Source organism: Cydia splendana, chromosome 18, assembly GCF_910591565.1.
Source record: "Cydia splendana chromosome 18, ilCydSple1.2, whole genome shotgun sequence".
Taxonomy (NCBI): Eukaryota; Metazoa; Arthropoda; class Insecta; order Lepidoptera; family Tortricidae; genus Cydia; species Cydia splendana.
This window is the reverse complement of record NC_085977.1, coordinates 7,611,427-7,633,009: the sequence shown is the minus strand read 5'-3', so window position 1 is coordinate 7,633,009 and position 21,583 is coordinate 7,611,427. Positions and strand designations below refer to the sequence as shown.

The 21,583-nt window shown below is 37.9% G+C and overlaps 3 protein-coding genes and 1 long non-coding RNA gene across 6 annotated transcripts in view; 2 read left to right on the top strand and 2 right to left on the bottom strand.

Moving 5' to 3' along the window:
* The window catches only part of LOC134799486 (uncharacterized), a 458,421-nt gene that overhangs the window by 66,027 nt on the left and 370,811 nt on the right, over window positions 1-21,583 (top strand). The gene's annotated exons all lie outside the window — the stretch shown is intronic.
* Window positions 4,035-5,611, top strand: LOC134799468 (testis-specific serine/threonine-protein kinase 2). The gene has a single exon (XM_063771875.1). It carries the CDS (start codon window positions 4,314-4,316, stop codon window positions 5,346-5,348), a length of 1,035 nt encoding a protein of 344 aa, XP_063627945.1. The 5' UTR covers window positions 4,035-4,313; the 3' UTR covers window positions 5,349-5,611.
* Window positions 6,859-9,152, bottom strand: LOC134799222 (uncharacterized). Its single transcript, XM_063771607.1, has 4 exons — window positions 9,091-9,152; window positions 8,427-8,525; window positions 8,048-8,136; window positions 6,859-7,311 (listed from the first exon to the last, which is right to left on the bottom strand). Exons 2-4 carry the CDS (start codon window positions 8,512-8,514, stop codon window positions 7,075-7,077), a joined length of 414 nt encoding a protein of 137 aa, XP_063627677.1. The 5' UTR covers window positions 8,515-8,525; window positions 9,091-9,152; the 3' UTR covers window positions 6,859-7,074.
* LOC134799221 (uncharacterized) lies at window positions 17,748-20,690 on the bottom strand. 3 transcript variants are annotated; one of them, XR_010145364.1, is made up of 4 exons: window positions 20,622-20,690; window positions 19,148-19,246; window positions 18,629-18,717; window positions 17,748-18,360 (listed from the first exon to the last, which is right to left on the bottom strand). XR_010145364.1 is itself a non-coding variant. In XM_063771606.1 (4 exons), the coding sequence occupies exons 1-4, from the start codon at window positions 20,502-20,504 to the stop codon at window positions 18,175-18,177; spliced, it is 387 nt and encodes a 128-aa protein (XP_063627676.1). In that variant the 5' UTR covers window positions 20,505-20,519; the 3' UTR covers window positions 17,748-18,174. The 3 variants fall into 3 exon arrangements, 1 of the variants encoding a protein (XP_063627676.1); XR_010145365.1 differs by having other exon boundaries at window positions 20,618-20,667; XM_063771606.1 differs by lacking the exon at window positions 20,622-20,690 and adding an exon at window positions 20,492-20,519.

Sequence of the window (21,583 nt, the reverse complement as noted above, 5' to 3'; positions counted from 1 at the left end):
TTTGTTGCTGCTAACTTATAAATTTATCTTAACCAAAATAGTTTTAATGCAATTATAAAATATAACGAAATAGAATCGCAGAAAAAAGCATAATCATGTTTCATACAAAAGTGCTTGTTTCAACTATAACAATGTTTCAATCACAACCATTCCGTGTACCTACCCTCTGACAACGAGTGTTGCAAACGTCGGGATGTAAAATGAAATAATAGACGCAATAAAATAATCAGTTTAAATTGTTTTATTAAAAAAAAACATGGCGATATGCCAAATAAAAAAAATCCGAAACTCTATAAAACAAATAACTATTACGTAAGGTTTGTCACAGACTTTAAAACGTGATTAAAATGTAATCTGTACCTACATGAACGGATTATTTTTGGTTTTTCAGTTTTTATTTAAGGCCGTTATTTTTAAAATTAGATTTTATCTGTTTCATTATTTTTTTATTTAAAATATTATTTTTTGCTTTCATCATCAGCTTATCGTCACAATCACCAAATGATTCTTTTCGAGAGCAGCTGCATGAGTTACTAACCATTTGTTATATTGTATAGGTACCTACAAACATACGGGTCAAACAGAGATCCTCCCTTTTTTAAAATCTGTTAATAACCATTTGTTATATACACAAAAACCTTCTCCAGAATGTAACAAAATACTTTTCTGAAAACCGCATCAAAATCGGTTTAGCCGCACGCGAGATATCGCGAACAAACAAACATACACACACGGACACGGTACAGAAACATACGGGTCAAACTGAGAACTTCCTTTTTTATTAAGTCTTTTAAAAACAAATGTTCACATAAAAAAACTGCAGATTTCTAAATAAAACTTCGTAGATCCACAATTTATCAACTCGGTTAAAAACTAGGTATATAAATAATAGTGAACATCAATAGAACAAACATGTGCATCGAATACAGAACCTCCTTATATTTTGAAGTCGGCTACTTTTGGGGACGATTAAAACGCGAGGACGATTGAAACGTTTCAATCGTCCACAAGCAAGTTGTTTCTATCGTCCCCACACCTCGTTTTTCACTTCAAGGTCAAATATTATATATAAAAAAGACTCGAACGCTGATCAATGGCTATTAAAAACATTCGTTTATTCTAACTCGAACACCAAAATAATTAGATTAGTCAAAATACAAGAGTAAACGAAGTTATAAGAAAATATACGAGAGCGCAAGTTCTTACTTTTACCGCGAAAAACTTGTTTAGCTCGTAGGCATCCCTGTCTCGCACCCTCACTCGAACCCTATTGGTCAAGGATTCAAACATGGCCGACCGCGTATACCGAGTGTTGCGTCAGACGCGTAGGTATTATAGTTTTCGAGAAATTTGACTTGTTTCAATCATGACGTGTTTTTATTGTCCCTGGTCTACCCTACTACCGACTCCAGTAAATTCATAGACTAACTTATACATACTCTGCCTTAAACTGTTTTTTTACAAGTTTTCACAGACAATAAATTATAATGACATTGATGCATCAAGGCGGTTTGTTAACAAGGTCCTAAGTACTGGTAAGCGCGAAAATCGAAATTTAGTTATCTGCCTTTTTATGGCTCGAATATGCAAGAGTGATAGAGAGGATAACGAAATTTCGGTTTTCTTGTTTCGCGGTAGATCCCCAGATTGTGACAAATAGTGGTAGTGGCGCTACCTACGCAGAGTTTTGCGTGATATTCTCTATTATTTATGATTTTAACCTAAAATATAAGAAAAAGTATGTGTCTCTGTTTTAATTATCAAATGTTTTCAGATGCAGGCAGTGGCGCAAATAAGTTGTAAAGGAAGACTTAATTTTATTATTCAAGAATATTATATATAAAAAAAAAATCATTTAATCAGGTGAACACACATTTTCCCCTGTTACCTGTGGACCGTCGGACCGTCGGGATGTATTTTAAATTAATTATATTAAATTATTAAAAAAAAATCATTATACATATTTTTATTTTAACAAATATAAATCGTGTTCACATTTAAGTCCAACCATGTATTAGTCCACTTAAAGTCCACACTATATATAACATACGACTTAAATGTGGACTCGATTCTAACCTGATTTCTAGTACGAAATTTGTTGACAGGGGCCCATGTTTCAACCCTCCCCAATGTATCGATATCGATAAAATACGCAAGCGTGTGGCATACTACACTATTTAAGTCTGTTATGTTGGTACTATTGTTCTTTGACAGTTCTTTGTCATACATGTTGGTAATGATTGGAACACCAAACATACACACAGACTAATCAAATCGCTAGTATGGAAGTCCCGTCTCTTAAAACGTAGTGATTATATTATTCTCTTTGCCTGAAGCTTCTATGTGTGCTTTGGCCTCCTAGAAAAAGTTGCCAGTAATCAAAATAAAAATATTTTTCTACAGCAACATTGCTCCCAACTAAGATTTAAATTTTCACGAATTTTTTACATTATTAATCATAAAACGGGACTTAAAACACTTAAAACTTAACTACACGCGATTAAGTTTTATAATGAATATTTGCTTCCAACTGTCTTTATCAATGTTCATAAAATATATGGAGGGTAGGTACGTCTACCCACCATAATAAAAAAATATATTTGTCAATGACTCTGTCCAACTGCTGTGGTTAAAGTTCATAACGAAAATTTTATTTATTAAATCTTTAAATAATAAATACAACGTAGCGGTACTACCACTTAAGACTCTGTAAGTCTGTACCTACATAGATTACAGCAATGCAAATAGAAAATGTGCTAAATGCGGAGCAACGGCTGTTGAAGATACATATTTGAGTGAAATTCATAGCTTTAGTGGGTTCAGAAGGAACCGCGTCATAACGCATTTGGAAAGCGCATTAATTAACCGTGAAGAAATGTATGAATACAAGTTGTAAATCTGTGTAAAATGCCGTGTGTAAAGTGTAGTGTATCTGTGTGTGTAAAGTGTAATAGGTAGGCATGCCTAAAGTTATTTGTATTATACTGAAAACTTTGTGAATGCGCTTTATTAATGTCTATTTTTTTATTAAGTTGTCAGGGTTTAATTTTCAGTGTATATTTCTATATGTAAAACATTTTTTTAATAAATAAAATAATACAATGCTATAAACATAAATATGCCTTTTATTTAAATCAATTGATAATACCACAAACAAGGGGTAATATTTGGATCTTTCATATATTTCGTGATATGGAGATACAGGAGATAACAAATATGTTTATCAACAGAATTACTACCTACCAATACCCGCCAGGCTAAACCGGTTGTCAACTTTAGTTCCATTGGTACACAACGACGGCGCCACTAGTATAAACGTATAAACGGCTGGGGACATTTTTTTGTATGGAGTTACCGTTCTTCTCCTAGTGAGTATTATATTCTTTGGTTTAACCTCCCCTTGAGTGATGCAACTTGGATGCAACCAAGATGCAACCGATTGGCTTCACTGGAACGCATTGCGAAAGAGTTGTGTGAGGGGGGGTGGCAAGTGATAAATTCGCGCTAGAGCGCAGGCATACTTACTTTACTCTTTGGCGCAGGCGGTGTCCACTGCTTTCAGCCAGAAAATAAAATTATTTATGATTTTTTTAATAATTTAGCCTTCGAGCAACACCGGCTTCCGAAAGCTCAAAGCATAGAAGGTAGGATCGTATAGAAGTGGTATACGCGTGCCTCCGTGAGGGACAAAACATACGCAAATGCGACACTGTGATTGGTCGAATTGATTTGTTGCCCACCATTATCCATACAAAAAAAAAAGGTGGGGAACAAATAAAATGTGAGACTGTGACAAGGACAAACAATAATAGCTCTTTCGCTGCTACTCCTACTGAAAGATACATAAGACTATCCCGTTCTGTCAGTTACCCCCACCACTCATGCCAGATCCAGGTATATCCTAGATTCATGGCTCAAAGCGAAACAAAGCGATACGTTCGGTTTAAAAATATTATAATAAATTGTAAATAAACCTTTTTACAATAAAAAACGTCTGGTTTGAAAAAAGTCATTTTGATTTTAGAAACAAGAGAAAAAAGTTATACATGTAGCAAAACGTCTTTTGTGATTTTTGCTAGTGGAAGCGTTATTTTTATCCAAATTTTTTGTGATGTCGTAATATTTGACTAAATCTTTTGCGTGGTTATATAATTATTTTTATTTATTTACTCTCTTTAATGAGAGGTGTTGAAAATTTGTATCAAGCGAAGAGCAAATATTTTGACAGGAGTGCCTAGAAACCTTGAGCATATCGTCAGCAGTGAGATGTCCAATGTATCCTAAACGGGTTAGGATAAAGTCGATAGAGCTCAATGGCTGAGCGCCTGAGCCCTCGAAGCTCTGAGGTAAACGCCCTAGAACAACGAGGCTACCTCATCGGAAAGAAGATCGGGCAGGGATCCTACGCCACCGTGCACCTAGCCCAGTATTGCGATGCGTCCAGTCCTAAGCGGATGCAACTGGCATGTAAAATATTCGACAAGGAGAAAGCGCCTCGTGATTTTTTAGAAAAATTCTTCCCTCGTGAACTCGACATCCTAACTAAAATCGAGAATCCACACATCATTCAAGTACACAGTATTTTGCAGCGAGGCCCGAGAGTGTTTATCTTTATGCGCTACGCCGACAACGGCGACTTGTTAGATTTTATAAAGCGTAATGGGGTCGTACCCGAAAACCAGGCTAAATTGTGGTTCCGGCAGATGGCAAGTGGACTCCAGTATCTACATAGCAAGAATATAGCGCATCGTGATCTAAAGTGTGAAAACATACTGTTGTCCAGGCGGTTCAATGTGAAACTGGCCGATTTCGGTTTCGCAAGATTTTGTACTGATGGAGACAATCGTCGCGTGCTCAGCCAGACTTACTGCGGCTCTGCTGCGTACGCGGCTCCGGAAGTGGTGAGTGGTACGCCTTACAATCCAAAGCTCGCCGACGTGTGGTCCCTCGGAATAATTCTGTTCATCATGTTGAACGCATCCATGCCTTTCGATGACTCCAACTTGCGCAAATTATTGAAGGATCAGATGTCACGCAATTGGGTGTTCAGATCTAGGATACGGGACACAGTTTCGACGGCGTCGAAGTCGATCGTGCGTCATATTCTGGAGCCGGATATAACGCTGCGTTTAACGCTGGATCGGGTGTTGTCGCACGAGTGGACGCGCCCACGCAAGGACAGGAGCGGGAGTATGGTGGGGCGGCTGGTGCAGTCGGCGCCGACCGCGCCGCCCTGCAAGCGCGAGCATGAGGAAGCGGGCACGTCGGCTGGCGTGCGCGTCTCGGGCGACCACAGCGAGTCGAAGCGCGAGCGTCACGATGACATCAACGCGCGTTCTCGTAACTAGACCACCCATAGTTGAAAAGCCAACTGAACTTCTTGCCTCACCTTTTTAACCAACGCAGTTATAGATGAAAACTCCCTTACAGTAATAGTGCATAACTTCTGGTGAACAACCGCAAGAAAATGATCCTGCCCTTGTACACTTTTGGACGTAAAAATCGAAAATTTACATTATTACCTTTATTTTTTTCTTCTTATTGATGATGTTATTGTCGTCAATAACGAAAATATTTGTTTTATTATTTGTATTAAAATATCCAAAACACATATCTTTGTTTCAAATTATACCAACAGGTAGCAATATAATAACGGGAGGCAATTCTGATTGTACTAACAGATTACGAATTTGATCTGGATTTGTTATGGATCATCTTTCAGTGTAAAAATTGATGTTTCTGATTGAAGAACGTACACAACTGATCATAGGTACCTTTAAACTACAAACTTTACTTTAAACTAAGTAGATTTTAAACTACATACCTTTCAGCCAAAATATGAGATCAAAATCGGTTCATCCGTCTGGTCGCTACTACAATACCTGCCCATGGCTTCCAATCGGCTTCAGGCTATCCACAGACAGACAGGTAAATATAAAGTAACCTAGGTATTCTATTCTAGGTTAGTCGGCTATTACCATACCATAAAAAAACCGGGCAAGTGCGAGTCGGACTCGCGCACGAAGGGTTCCGTACCATAATGCAAAAAACGGCAAAAAAAAAACGGTCACCCATCCAAGTACTGACCCCGCCCGACGTTGCTTAACTTCGGTCAAAAATCACGTTTGTTGTATGGGAGCCCCACTTAAATCTTTATTTTATTCTGTTTTTAGTTTGTTGTTATAGCGGCAACAGAAATACATCATCTGTGAAAATTTCAACTGTCTAAGCTATCACGGTTCGTGAGATACAGCCTGGTGACAGACGGACGGACGGACGGACGAACGGACGGACGGACAGCGGAGTCTTAGTAATAGGGTCCCGTTTTACCCTTTGGGTACGGAACCATAAAAATACGTTATCATACCATAAACCACCCAACTACTCAAGTTTTTTTATTATTTACACAATAGGGAGTATTACTGCAATGTTCTGCTGCCAGAGTGCACAAAAATACACAGCAATAACCATTACACATATTTTTTCGTCAAACTGCATGACAGTTTGTTGGCGAACGATAGATAGCACTCAACAATCTTCCTTAATCTACTGTGTGAGGAATATGTAGGTAGTACATCAGCAATACACTTACCTGGCCTGAAAGTATACCTTAGTCCAAAATTTATACCTAATCGGGCCATCTATATTTTTATTTGAATGATGCAGTTCTGAAGCAAGCTATTTTAATGAAGGAGAGAAATAGCTCGGACAAAACCAAAACAAAAGTGGACTATAGTTAGATGTAATATTTGACTATATTTGGATGGTTTTACGGTAGGTACCTACCTACTAATAATCAATAAATCAATACTCCTCTTGTATTGTGCGTAAATATGGGGAAATAAAAATAGAAGTTAGTACAATGATAAAAACACTTTTAATGAACCCAAATAATTAATGTACTCGACGTCAAAGATATGCTTACATTTTTGCACCTTAAAATATATACAATTGCCGAATTGTGTGGTGAATATGTGGAGTTCCACTCTCTACCAGAAACTGTTATTTGTGCACCGTCGGTGAACCCTTTTAAAAAAAGACCGATGAGATGAAAAATATTTTTAAGCTTCAGTATTAACCCTTTACTTCATTACTCGAGGGTTCACCGCTGCTAAGGGATACATGGGAGGCGTCACTAGAGCCAAGATAGAAGGGAACACCTTCGACTTGTATTTTGAATGTGCTGAGTGTAATTTGTATGAAAGAGTAGACGATAGAAACGGTGTTAGTGTTCTCATCATAATCTACTTTTGGAGGGCTGAGACTCCACACTGTTACTCTGACGTATGAGACCTGCATGCCCACCGGCAGCTGAAAACATTTAAAAGTAGGTAAATGTGCTGTAAATGATTATTACAGTACATATGGTGTTACTTTACCGCCCTATGGCGGGATTAAGGACGATACGTGGCCTATGTCAATGACTTAAAGGGCCATATGTATTTACTGTAAAACGTTGTACAATACACATCAATCAGGCACCTATTAGTATTATATAATACAGAGGGATACTAAATAAAAAACCCATAATTAGTTTTGTATATTTTCAAATCCATGGTGAATTTTTAAATGGGGCATTGCGGGAGCTACCAGGGGGCTGATTTTTGAATTTCGATCGCTCGATTTCGTATATTTCATTCAATAATATCTCCATTACTAGGCAATTAAATTCTACTAATAGAATTGTAAACGAGTAATCAATACCACTCGATTCCCAATTTCTATCGCTCGTATTTCAAAAATTAGCATTTCGTCGTTTTCCACCGATTATCGAGTGGCGAAATCGAGCGCTCGAAATTCAAAAATCGGCCCCCAGACCCCGTGCTGCTACGCAAACATTGTCTAAAAAGGCTTTTTAATATTTTTTAAATGCATTCCAAATTTCTATATAGTTTCAGAGTAAAATTACTGTGACATACAGGCAGACAGACGGGTGTGACGAAACTATAAGAGTTCCCTTTAAATCAACAACAAAATATGTACCTAATCATACACCTCAGTTGATCTAATTAAATAAAATTATGTTGTTCAAGTGGATTATACTTACGGTAACCGAATAAAAATTGCGATATGAGAATAAATTAATAGTGCCCTCTTTTTCGTAAATTTTGGCAGCGTTCACAAGCTGCTTTTTACCTGAAAGACAAAACAAAAGCGAACTTCATAAAAACATCACGCGAGTGTTTTATTGCCTAATTATGTGCAGTTAACACACTGCTTTATATACACTTTATCGCGAACATACAGACAGACAGACATGTAGACGCGGCGGAAAAAAAGCGGTGGGGGACTTTTGTTTATAAGGGTTTTTAATTTGTTTTATATGCCGACTATAACTTTATCATAATTAAAATTTTAATGACTCCCTTCCTAAGGTTTTAGCGGTGGTCACTTTGGTAATTATTGATAAGAAACTTGATACTTACCAAACTCGAAGTCCCATTGAATGGCAGTTACGAAATTCACAATTAACAGCAGACCCACTACCGGCGTAAGCAAATTTTTCAACCCCATGATGTTGCGGGCTGAATGTAAACAAATGATACAATAAAGTCACGATTAATGTTTGTTCCTAAATTATGGATGTTATCTAATAGGTATATCTATGTTATATTATAGGTATAGTCACCTGCAGTAATATGTTACTCTTCGAACGCCGCAAAAATATGTGACACGTTCTTATGGCTCTACAAATAAGATCGTGTCAGATATTTTTGCGGCCTTCATTGTGTAACATATTATTGCAGGTGACTGTACGCATGTATATATCTAGTTATATACGAGTAAATGTGTATATCGTCGCCCAGTAGGTACCCACACTAGTACAAGATTTTTTAGTTTGAGACTAGGTTAGATCTGTGTGAAATTGTCCCTAAATATTAATTGTTTATTACTATTAATAAAAATATAAAGTTTCTTAAGTTTTGTACATTTATTGTTAAATGTATCCTTTGTGAGGTAAAAATAAATGTAGTTAACAGTTTAAAAAGTTTAAAAATATATTGTATTCAAAAAAATATAAACTATTATTTAAAAGGCAAAATCGGAACTGAATTACCTGATTTAAGGTAATCATATTATTATACTTACCAATACTTAAATAAGGTGTAGGTATGACCGTCTAGAAAGTTTAATTAAAATGAGCTAGGTACCTAGTCATTTATAGTCCGCTCTACAATTAAGTACCTTCCTATCATAATTACTAATAAACCATATTAAACACGGCATGACATTACACACATTATGTTTGTATGCATAATAAACCCATGAAAAATTTTAATTACTTGGGTACCATGGTCAGGATAAAGAACTATAATATTATAAATGTGAAAGTAACTCTATCTGTCTGTCTGTTACCTCTACGCTTAAACCGCTTAGAAGATGAAATATACTTAGTATGGAGATAGTTTTAGGCCCGGGGAAGGACATGGAATATAATAGTTTTTATCAATCATCATCAGCATTCCACGCAGACAAACGTTGAAACGTTGACGTTGCTGCGATTGTTACTGGTCCGAATGGAGATGGCGTTGAGAAGGCGTTGAACGAGGCAGCGGCGCAGCTTGCTTATTGATTCAGAACCAATGGCTTTAGCTCTCAACCTTAAGAAAACGCACTTCATGCAATTTAATTTATCTGGTCGCCAAGCAGCGCCGCTGGCTGTTGAAATCGATGGAACGCTGCTGGAACAAACCACTGCTACAGCTTTTCTGGGTTTTGAGATAGACTCGTGCTTGAAGTGGGATCGGCATGTAGACAAACTGTGCAGTAGAGTAGCAAGCGCGTGCTTTGCCCTTAGTAGAGTTGTCGGGTCTGTGACTCCGGAGGTTGCCCGCGCGTGTTATTTTGCCACAGTTCACTCCCTAATACAGTACGGGGCGGAACTCTGGGGACGCTGTGCCGAGTGGGAAAGAGTTTTTCGCCTCCAGAAACGCGCCATATGAACCATCTCACGAGTACCGCTTGATACTCCGGCAAAGCAACTGTTCACAAAACTGGGCATTCTCACATTACCCGCAGTGTTAATAATGCAGGTGGCGGTGTATGTGCGTGAACACCTTACGTCCTACAAAACGAACGCAATGGTACACGAGTACAATACGCGAAACGCTAACAAGCTTGTAGGTATTAGCCGCAAACTTGTGAAGTCGTCCAAGTTAACTCACGTTATGGGCCCCACGGTCTACAACAAGTTACCAAGCATTGTAACTGAGGCCACAAGTCTGCATAGGTTTAAGTGCCGTCTAAAACACTGGCTTATTGAGCGCTCGTTCTATAACTACGATGAATTTTTAATGTATAAAGACAGTTAGTCCCTATAACAACATCCTTAAGTGGTTATGGTTGTATAAGTAGGTATATACATACAGGGCGTCCAACGACTTTGCCACATGGAGGGGAAGTACTTAGGAAATTTTAAACAAGAAGACTTCAGGTTTATTTTTAAAACAATACGATCTGCATTCAAAGACTTTTAAATAATCGCCTGTCTGAACCGGGAATCGAACCCACTAGCTAAATGTGCGACACGAATCACACGACAGAACAGTAAAATAAAAACCACAAAAAAATATTAGGGTACCTCCAATACGATATCGACGCTGGAAAGGATAAATTGGATAAGCGACATGCAGCTAACTTTACGGGGGAGCCAAAAAACTGCAATACTTTCTAAAAAAAAATCATTAAAATTCCTAATGATGACGAATTTCCTAAATGAGAAATTTTATATGGTTATAGTGATGTATTCTACATTATTCTATTATTATTTTACCTTCAAATGAGTTATTTAAGAATTTAGTGGCGCTTAAGCAAAATGGTCGTAAAAATAAATTTAGGTAAATTTATCTTACCGACATGTTTCACAAGAAATTAGTCAGGTAAAAAACTCCAAGCTAAATTTGTTGTCAGAATTGATCGAGTAAAAACTATCTTATTGCAAAGTATGCTTATTTTATAGTCAAGCAAAAAAGTATATACGTAAAATTTGTCAAAAAACAAATCAAGATAAATTATCTAATCACTTATTAAGGAGCAATTTCAAACTCGATAGCTGCTTATGCGACACATTCAACCTAGGATACATTTACATTCTATGAGTTTTATAGTTATCAACCACAAGGAAATGATTGTCATACCTATGCATATAAAAAAATACCCTTTAAGGAATTTCATCATCATCATCATCTCAGCCATAAGACGTCCACTGCTGAACATAGGCCTCCCCCTTGGACCTCCATACGTGCCGGTTGGAAGCGACCCGCATCCAGCGTCTTCCGGCGACCTTAACAAGATCGTCTGTCCATCTTGTGGGTGGACGTCCTACGCTGCGCTTGCTAGTCCGTGGTCTCCACTCAAACACTTTTCGACCCCATCGGCCATCTTCTCTGCGTGCAATGTGGCCTGCCCATTGCCACTTCAGCTTGCTAATCCGGTGGGCTATGTCGGTGACTTTAGTTCGTCTACGGATCTCCTCATTTCTGATTCGATCACGTAGAGAAACTCCGAGCATAGCCCTCTCCATAGCTCGTTGAGCGACTTTGAGTTTTGAGATGAGGCCGATAGTGAAAGACCACGTTTCGGAGCCGTAAGTCATCACTGGTAACACACATTGATTAAAGACTTTCGTCTTGAGGCACTGAGGTATGTCGGACGAAAAGACATTACGTAGTTTCCCGAACGCTGCCCAACTGAGTTGGATTCGGCGGTTGACCTCTTTCTCGAAGTTGGACCTACCTAATTGGACTACTTGTCCTAGGTAGATGTACGAGTCAACAACTTCGAGTACCGAGTTCCCAACAGAGACTGGGATGGGCACAACATTGGCATTTGACATAAGTTTCGTCTTGTCCATGTTCACTTTCAAGCCCACCCGTTGTGAAACTCGGTTGAGGTCATCGAGCATCATGCTGAGTTCCTCCATCGACTTTGCCATGACTACGATATCGTCGGCAAACCGAAGGTTATCTCTCCGAAACAGTTTCGGAGAGATAACGTCTCCCTGCCTTACGCCTCTTCGCAATGGAATCGCCCTCGTGCTCTGCTCCTGTACTCGGACCGACATGGTGGCGTTACTATACAAACACTTCAACACTTCGATGTACCGATAGTCAATATGGCATCGCTGAAGAGACTCAAGCACCGCCCATGTTTCCACCGAATCGAAGGCTTTCTCATAGTCCACAAACGCTAAGCATAATGGCAAGTTATACTCTTCGGTCTTCTGTATAACTTGCCGCAGCATATGATGTGGTCTATGGTACTATAGCCTTTTCGGAAACCGGCTTGTTCGGGAGGCTGGAAGTCATTAAGTCTGTGTTCGAGACGGTTCGTGATGACCCTTGAAAACAGCTTATAGACATGGCTCAGAAGCGTGATGGGTCTGTAGTTCTTCAATAGGTTGTTATCACCTTTTTTGAAGAACAGCACCACCTCGCCTCTATTCCATGTTTCAGGCGTTATGCCCTCGGACAAGACGGAATTAAAGAGATTCTGGAGGACTTTAAGTACCGGTGTTCCACCCGCTCTCAGAAGCTCTGAAGTGATTCCGTCTTTGCCCGGCGCCTTGTTGTTCTTAAGCTGCTTCAGGGCCATCCTAATCTCGTACAGACTGATGTCCGGGATATCTTCGGTATAATGTCGGGACAGCTTGGCTCTTGGATCTCCTACCAAGCTGTCAACGGGCTTTGCGATCGAAGTGTATAACTGTCCATAGAACCTCTCGATCTCACCTAAAACCTCCGCTTTGCTCGACGCTATGCTGCCATCTTCCCGTTTCAGCTTTGTCAGCTGGCTTTGCCCAATAGACTTGTCCTTTGCGAACACCTTGGAGCCTTGGTTTCGCTCAATAGTCTCTTTAATACGGTTAGTATTAAAGAGACGCAGATCATGTCGCAAGGACTTAGATATACGTCTATTGAGCTGCCTATATGACTCCGCGTCATCGGGAGACTGCAACTGTAGCGAGCGTTGTTCAGCCATGAGGTTTAAGGTTTGCTCGGTCAATTTCTGAGGTCTATCTTTACGGCGGGGTCTAAAAAAACTTAGACCCTACTGTGCGGACAGTTTCCACTAGCCCGTCGTTGATTTCGTCCACTGAAGCCAAGTTCTCTAGGCAAGCAAAGCGGTTAGAGAGCTCGAGTTGAAAGCTTTCAGGGTTATGAACATGGGCTCGAGTAGGTCGGAGCGTAGACTTCATCAGGCTGGACCTTTCAAGTTTAATATTGATATTCAGTGTGCCTCTTACGATTCGGTGATCACTACCGGTCTTTACCCTGTTGATCACAGAGACATCACTGAATATCCGTTTCTTGTCGGTCATGATGAAGTCTATCTCGTTTCTCGTGGAACCGTCAGGACTCATCCAGGTCCATTTCCTGTGAGGCGGCTTCTGGAAGAAAGAGTTCATCATGAAGAGTTCCTCTCTCTCCAGAAAGTCGGCCAGCCTCTGACCCCTAGGGTTCCGTTGCCCATACCCAAATTGCCCCACTCTCAACTCATCCCCGCTTCTCTTGCCCAACTTTGCGTTGAAGTCCCCCATAACAACAGTAAAGTAGGTTTTAGAAGTATGTATGGCCCTACTTACGTCCTCATATATAGCTTCTACTTCATCATCGGAGTGTGACGAGGTCGGTGCGTATACCTGAATGACCTTCAGCGAATATCTTTTGGATATTCTGAGTATTAGGTATACCACCCTGCTCGACACACTGTCGATGGTTATTATGTTGTTTACGAGGGACTTGTGAAAGAGAAACCCGACACCACCTTGGGACTGTTGGTCGCCCTCCCGGTGGTAGAGCAAGTTACCAGACTTCAGGGTTGTCGTGTCCTCCCCCTCTCTACGGACTTCGCATAACCCTACAATGTCCCAGTGTAACCTGCTCAGTTCCTCTTCCAGCTCGCAGATCTTTTCGTCAGTCCTCATAGTGCGTATGTTGTGTGTTACCAGGGCCAGTCGTCGTCGGGGCGGGTAGCCGGATCTTTGCCGGAGATTCTTAGCACCCCTGACCCCGCTAATGCCCTGACCGCTACCATAGCCAGAGCACCGGGGGTCGCCGGAACCTCGGGGCCGTGGTTTTATTGTGCTCATCATGATGGGGGGTGAATGCCATAATCGCCACGCTTGGCAGGCGGGTTGGCGATCGCAGTCGAGTACACCGAATTTGAGGGACGCTGCTGCCCGTCCACCGGTGGTCTTGGACGTAGTTTAAGGACATACCCGGGTCCAAGGGTTTAAGGAATTTGTATAGCTTTATTTCAAATAAGAAGTTATGTAACGAGTCTTAAGATAACAAGTGTACCATTTCTATTTGAGATCAAAATTACTTGAAAAGGGTCAACTTAATTACGAGGTACCAGTAAGAATGGGAAATTTATATTTGAAACTAAAATAGAAAAAAATATTATCTCGTGTTTTCATACCTTAGATTAACATAATTTTATTTTATCATTTTTTTTCCCTTACTTGGCATTTTCTGATATTATGAAAAATAACAACAAAAAGAAAGTACTTAAGTTAAAAAATTTACTAGGTAACTTCCAACAAATTTCAGGTAAAATGGAATAAACGACAAAAATTTCATATCTGAAATTAGGTAAATTATGATAAACGTCAATAGTTCACATTTGACAGTTAAGTAAATTAATCCATATGACATTAAAACCTATTATTCGGTCAGGTAAAAATAGTTAACCGACAGTGAAAGGTTAGTTGTCATAAGGCAAAATTATCCAAGTTAAGGTTAAGCTGAACTGGCAAATAAGTAAAAAACTCTAAGGTTCATTACATCGAATAACTTTTCATCTAATCTCCACTTTTCAAAAATTTGTTGAAAAGTAAGTCGTTTAGTAACTTAAATGTACCAGTGATTCTCCAAATCACCGACTGGATAAGCGACACGAAAGTCGTCAGACGGGTACGAAACCTAGTCCATTCGATGCAGAAAAATCTGGCAATTCCAACGATGTATATAACTAAATATCTCTGAAAATGTCGCTTATCCAATTTCTCCTTTCCAGCGTCGATATGTTTTTTTACTTTGACCCAATAGTGTGACTAGTGTGAGGTATTTATCTTTGGATAGGTCTTTCAAACGGATACGGGTCTCCAAAACCATTTTACGATAAAGTTAATATTTTCGTAAATATATAATCACTCTGAAAGAATAAAAATATGCCCCCCTTCAACTTTTGAACCATATGGCCAAAAAATCGTTAAGCAAAAGCTTAATAAATACTTTCAATGAAAACTATGGCGAACATGATTGGTCCAGCTGTTTTTGAGTCATTGCAAAAAATCTTTAGTAAAAAGACGTAAAAACCGAAGGTTACTCTCTCATGCACATGTAACTACATGAAAACCTATACTGAGCATGGCCCGACATGCTTTTGGTCGATATTTATACAGAAAAATTAAACTGTTACAGATAGGTACTAGCTGCTTTGTTACTGCACACCGTTGTATGGGGACCTTGCACTTTGAGACTATGCGCTGAAACTTGGCACAGTTGATTCTTAGCTGGTCTTGAGCAGATACAGACCGGGAGACCTCGAGAGCCACGTCTCATTTAGTGGGGGGGAGGGGGGGAAGTTCGACGCCGCCGCGCTTCACTTGGAGCAACATTTCTCTAAAACTATACCTATTAGGGAATGTAATATATCATTTTCGGATAAATTAAGGATGAGGAATCTAGTTTTGGAACAAAAACAATGCACTTTCTAACAAAAAAAAAGCATAAAGTAGAAAAGACTAAAAAACGTATTTTTGATTTTTTCATAATTACCAATTTTTTTTTAAAGTATAGCAGGAATCTGAAAACAAAAAATACAGTCGTAAAGCTACACTTATTACGTTTAAGAAAATATATAGTTTAATATACAAAACTGTTGATAAATGGGAGATAAAAAATAATATTAAGCGTGGGTCAGAGTGATCTCAATACAAAATATGATGAATGTGGGAAAGTTACTTATAATTTGTTCTACAATCGTTTATTTTTCTTGTTTTTCGTAAATAACTCGTAAACGGTAGCCCACAGCAAAAAAATATCTTTTACGTAAATAATCTGTTTCAGATTTCTTATAAAATAAGTACTACTGTTTTTCGGTACCATCAATATTAAAAAAAATATTGAAGGGAGAAAATAAATACTTAGGTCCCCTTTTTTAGTCATTCGTAAATAACTCGTAAACGAAGGCCAATAGCAAAACAATTTTTAGTACATGAATAATTTACATAAAATTTCCTACAAAAAAGGTCATTCGAACTTTTTCGCTAGGATCAATATTAAAAACGATATTAAAGAGAGAAAATAAATTCTAAGGTCCCCTTTTTAAATATTGATCCTAGCGAAAAAGTTTGAATAACCTTTTTTGTAGGAAATTTTATGCTAATTATTCTTGTGTTAAAATATTTTTTGCTATTGGACATCCTTTACGAGTTATTTACGAATGACTAAAAAAGAGGACCTTAGTATTTATTTTCTCCCTTCAATATTTTTTTTAATATTGACCTTAGCGAAAAAAAGGAGCACTTATTTTATAAGAAATCTTAAACAGATTATTTACGTAAAAGATATTTTTTTGCTGTGGGCTACCGTTTACGAGTTATTTACGAAAAACAAGAAAAATAAACGATTGTAGAACAAATTATAAGTAACTTTCCCACATTCATAATATTATGTATTGAGATCACTCTGGCCCACGCTTAATATTATTTTTTATCTCCCATTTATCAACAGTTTTGTATATTAAACTATATATTTTCTTAAACGTAATAAGTGTAGCTTTACGACTGTATTTTTTGTTTTCAGATTCCTGCTATACTTTAAAAAAAAATTGGTAATTATGAAAAAATCAAAAATACGTTTTTTAGTCTTTTCTACTTTATGCTTTTTTTTTGTTAGAAAGTGCATTGTTTTTGTTCCAAAACTAGATTCCTCATCCTTAATTTATCCGAAAATGATATATTACATTCCCTAATAGGTATAGTTTTAGAGAAATGTTGCTCCAAGTGAAGCGCGGCGGCGTCGAACTTCCCCCCTCCCCCCCACTAAATGAGACGTGGCTCTCGAGGTCTCCCGGTCTGTATCTGCTCATGACCAGCTAAGAATCAACTGTGCCAAGTTTCAGCGCATAGTCACAAAGTGCAAGGTGTCGTGCACTAACAAACTAGCTATACTGAATGTACTGATACTTACCTTCGAATGCAAAGTTTCGTGGTATATCTCTAACTGGAAAAGGAACCGAGGACGGCCGATATTTTTCTGGCATTTTTACATATCTGCCGTACTTATTCGAACTTCAAGATATTCACAAGAGACGACACGTACTAGATCCATTCTAGATACGTTATAGTTTAGATATCAACTAGTTCTCTTTTGCAGCGCAATTCGGGCAACCAATGTCACTTTTACGTTAGATAGAGTAAGATATCTATTAGATGTGAATTGGATCTCTAAGTCATATCCTGTGGAAATCGTTCAACAGCATCTCCAGAATCGCGCAAATGTCAAATTTGACAGGTTATATCTTAAACATATCGTTATTGTATCTTGGTGATGTCTAAAAGATGTTTAATAGATGTCTATTTCAAAATCCAAATCGGGCCCGCAGTTGATTTTTATTTAATAAATACTTTATATAATAAATACCTATTTAATAAGTCGGCTACAAATTAAGAACCACGTTACTTAACACTCTTCATGCATTGTGGGTGAAAATGGGGAAATAAAAATAATGCAGAGTACAATGTTTAAATACCTTTAATGAACCCAAATAATTAATGTGTAAACGTAAACATAAACCAACCCAAAGGGTTGCTAGAATTAAGTTTCAATGGAAGGCACATTACTTATATATGTAATTATATCCCGGAATTTTGGGAGCGGTAATGAATTCGTGTATTTATAACTTCGTTTATTTTGAGTTATTTCTTGTCACAATTCAACAAATTTCTTGTCACAATGTGCCGCCCCTAATACTTCGCCGCCCTAGGCCCGGGCCTACTCGGCCTTAGGGCAAATCCACCACTGTACCTACGAACTGTGGTTGTGAAGTTTCTTAGGAGAAGCCTTAGTTAGTGGATATCTTTCTGTTGATATACTCGTACCTACGTACCTATAGATAGTAGAAATGATGAAACTAATTAGATGAAATATATTTTGAACCTTATTAACCCTTTATGTCTTTAAGAATGTAAGGATAACCATCGACGTGAATTTTGAATGTGCTGATTGTAACTTGTATGAAAGAGTAAACGATGGAAACAGTGTCAGTGTTCCAATCGTAATCCACTTTTGGCGGGCTGAGAGACCATACTGTTACTCTGACATATGTGACCTTAGATAATGGCGGCACCTGGAAATATTTTAATGCTGTAAATTATTAATATCAGGCAGTTATTATAGTTTTTATTACGTGTATATTGTTGATAATTTAAGAAACTTTCCCATTTTAAAGTTAAAGGAGAAGATTTTGTTAAACAGATGTACAGCGGACTCGTAGTAATAGGGTCCCGCTTTTACTCTTTGGGTACGGAACCCTAAAAAAGTCTACAACAAAATATCGAACCATCTAAGCTGCCCTAAGTAGATAAATTTAAGTTGTTGAAGTGGATTATGCTTACGGTTAACTTATAAAAATTGCGATACGAGAATGGTCCAATTGTGCCCTCCTTTTCGGTAAGCTCAGAAGTGCTCGGCTCGTACTTTTTACCTGAAATGTTACACTGAAACATTACACTCGATTTTATAAGAAATATATAAAACGCGAATTTATTTAGTTACCTTTGATTACAACGTTTCGAAGCAATTTTAAAAGTCTCGTTTACAGATTTTTCCCAATTATCATGAAAAGTTAAGGAAAGTTATTCAAAATTAGCTTCTACCCGCAACATCGACTTCGAAAATATGAACTTTTGCTGGGACGTGTTAACTGTCAAATAAGGTATAATTATGTCCCGCAGCGAATAAAAGTTCATAAAACTTCATTATAATTAAAATTTTAATAACTCCCTGCATTACATGATTATAAGTATTATAACGTTGGTACACATTTTAAATGTAACTTGGTGTGCAAATTTCTACTTTCTACCTTTTGTAGTTTCGGCTCTACGTTGAAGTGATTGACATGATAACGAACTTACCAAACTCGAAATCCCATTGAATGGCAGTTACGTAATTCACAATTATCAGCAGACCCAGTACCGGTGTAAGCAAATTTTTCGGTCCCATGATGTTGCGGGCTGAATGAAAAAACCAACACAGTAAAAAAAAAACTTTTCACACCATCTATTCGGAAAAGAGCTTTTTCTTCCCTGCTAGGAGGGATCAAAGTGGCACTTTTCTTCCTTGCTAGGAGGGATCAAAGTAACACTTTTCTGTTCTAGCACACTATTTTTACATTTTTTTGCATATATTTTTTTTTAGCTTAATTAATCTGTTTAAGCATCAGATTGTGTCAACACTAAGATTTTTTTATTTTCCTCATAGTTGATGTGAAAAGCAGTATGTGTCACACGGTATCAAAATTATTTCGTCTTGGGCGTTAACACTTGAATCCCTTATTACGCTCAGGATTCTACTTTAGAATCCCTCACTACGTTCGGGATTCTATTGTAGAATCCATCGCTTCATTCAGGATTCAATGTACGCCCTTGACGGAAATATATCATTTTGATCCCTTGTAACACAAACTACTATTGTACATATGTACCAAAAAAATAAACTGATTCCAGTCTAGACGCAAGAGGTCCCGGATTAAAATCCCGGTAAGGGCATTTCTTTGTTTGTACATCCATCACGAATATTTGTTCCTAAGTTATATACATGTACCTAAGTATATATTTTTCTATAAAACTATTAATACATGTACCGGGTGTGACCTGTAACACGAGCAAATAATTAAAACACAGATTTTACTCCTCAAACGGTGACACTTTTGTTCAACAACTTTTGAAAATTATGAAGTAAGTATTTAGACTCCCTATTTTTCATACAAAATAAATATTATCTTCAATGGACGCCATCGCCACGCCATATCATTGTGATTGACGTTACTTGTCACGCCTTAAACATAACAAAATTCGCAATACATTGCGTCTTAGAATAAACTTTAAAGTGTATTAAAAATCAAATCGCAAGTTATTTTTAAAAGTCGCTGAACAAATGTTGGTCAGTATGAGGAGTACAGGCTACAGTTTAATTTTTTGCTCATATTACAGGCCACACCCGGTATAGTTATTGCGTCGCCTTGCCACAATAGTACCAGCTTAGTTTCGGGCTCTTTGGGGCTAGGTCATCTGTGTAAGATTGTCCCCAAATATGTAGGTATATTGGATATTTTTTTTAATAATGGTTGACATTTAAAATACAAAATCAGACTAAAAAGCTCCATTTTCACTTTTTTCAAATCGTAAATAAATAATGTTAGAATCAAAGTTAATCTACCAAAACAACGTGTAAATAAAATATAAATAAGGTAAACGTACTAGTGCTCGACATGCTAATGCCCAATAGATGACAGCTTGCTGTCACCTCTAATGACAATGACTTAAGTTTCAAGATGACATGTACTGGGACCGCGTCGAGCACCAGTACGTTTACCTTAAGTATACTTACCAATACCAATAGTTAAATAAGGTAGGTATGGAAGGGTGATGGGCGTCTGGAAAGATTCCTTAAACAGGGTTACTCATTTATAGTCGGCTCTAAAATTAAGTACCTTCCTATCGTAATTACTTAATTACAAATAAACCGTATACAATTTGCCATGACCCATTATACTTGCACGAGTATGTATATAATATAAACCGATAAATATGTTAATTACTTGGGTACCACAGTCAGGCTGAAGAATGGTACCTAATGGTAATACAGGGTGTGGCCCGTAATAAGAGAAAAAAAATTAAGTAGACCCTTAAAAATTAATTAACTAATCAGGAATGAAGTCCAAATAGTTTCAATTAATTAAAATGAAAAAGTATTTTTTATTTATTTTCTAACAAAATTAATCGACCCAGCAATGTACTGCAGGCATTATGTGTCCAGTCGGATAACTTGACATTGACATTTACGATCATTATCAATAATTATTGAAAAACCGATTAAATACACCAATATTGCTTTTTAAACATATGCAATTCTAATTAAATAGTCACATCTTTCAACATTTCTTCACAGTTTTCTTATAAAATAGACCTGATGATTAAAATGTCTCCTAAATTAAGAATTTTGAACCATCGGGACCACTTGGTGGTAACTTTGGGTACTCCAAAGAAACTCCAGTTTGATTTTTTGCTCTTATTACGGGCCACAACCTGTATAATATAATAGTGTATAATAATAATAATATATTGTAAGCCCGCAGGTCAGCTTGTGGCGAGCTGTTGGGGAGTAACGACCCCACGGACCCGAGTGCTCCTGAGAGTCGGTCAGGGTCTCCGTCTCCGGCGTGTCTTCGTCGGTCGGAGTGGACCCCAAGGGGACCCGCAGGACTCTCAGCTCTGGCTTGCCTTCATTGGCCGTCCAGAGAGGAGTCGCTAGAGCTATATGCTCCAGGAGTGGAAGTGAAAGATGCATAA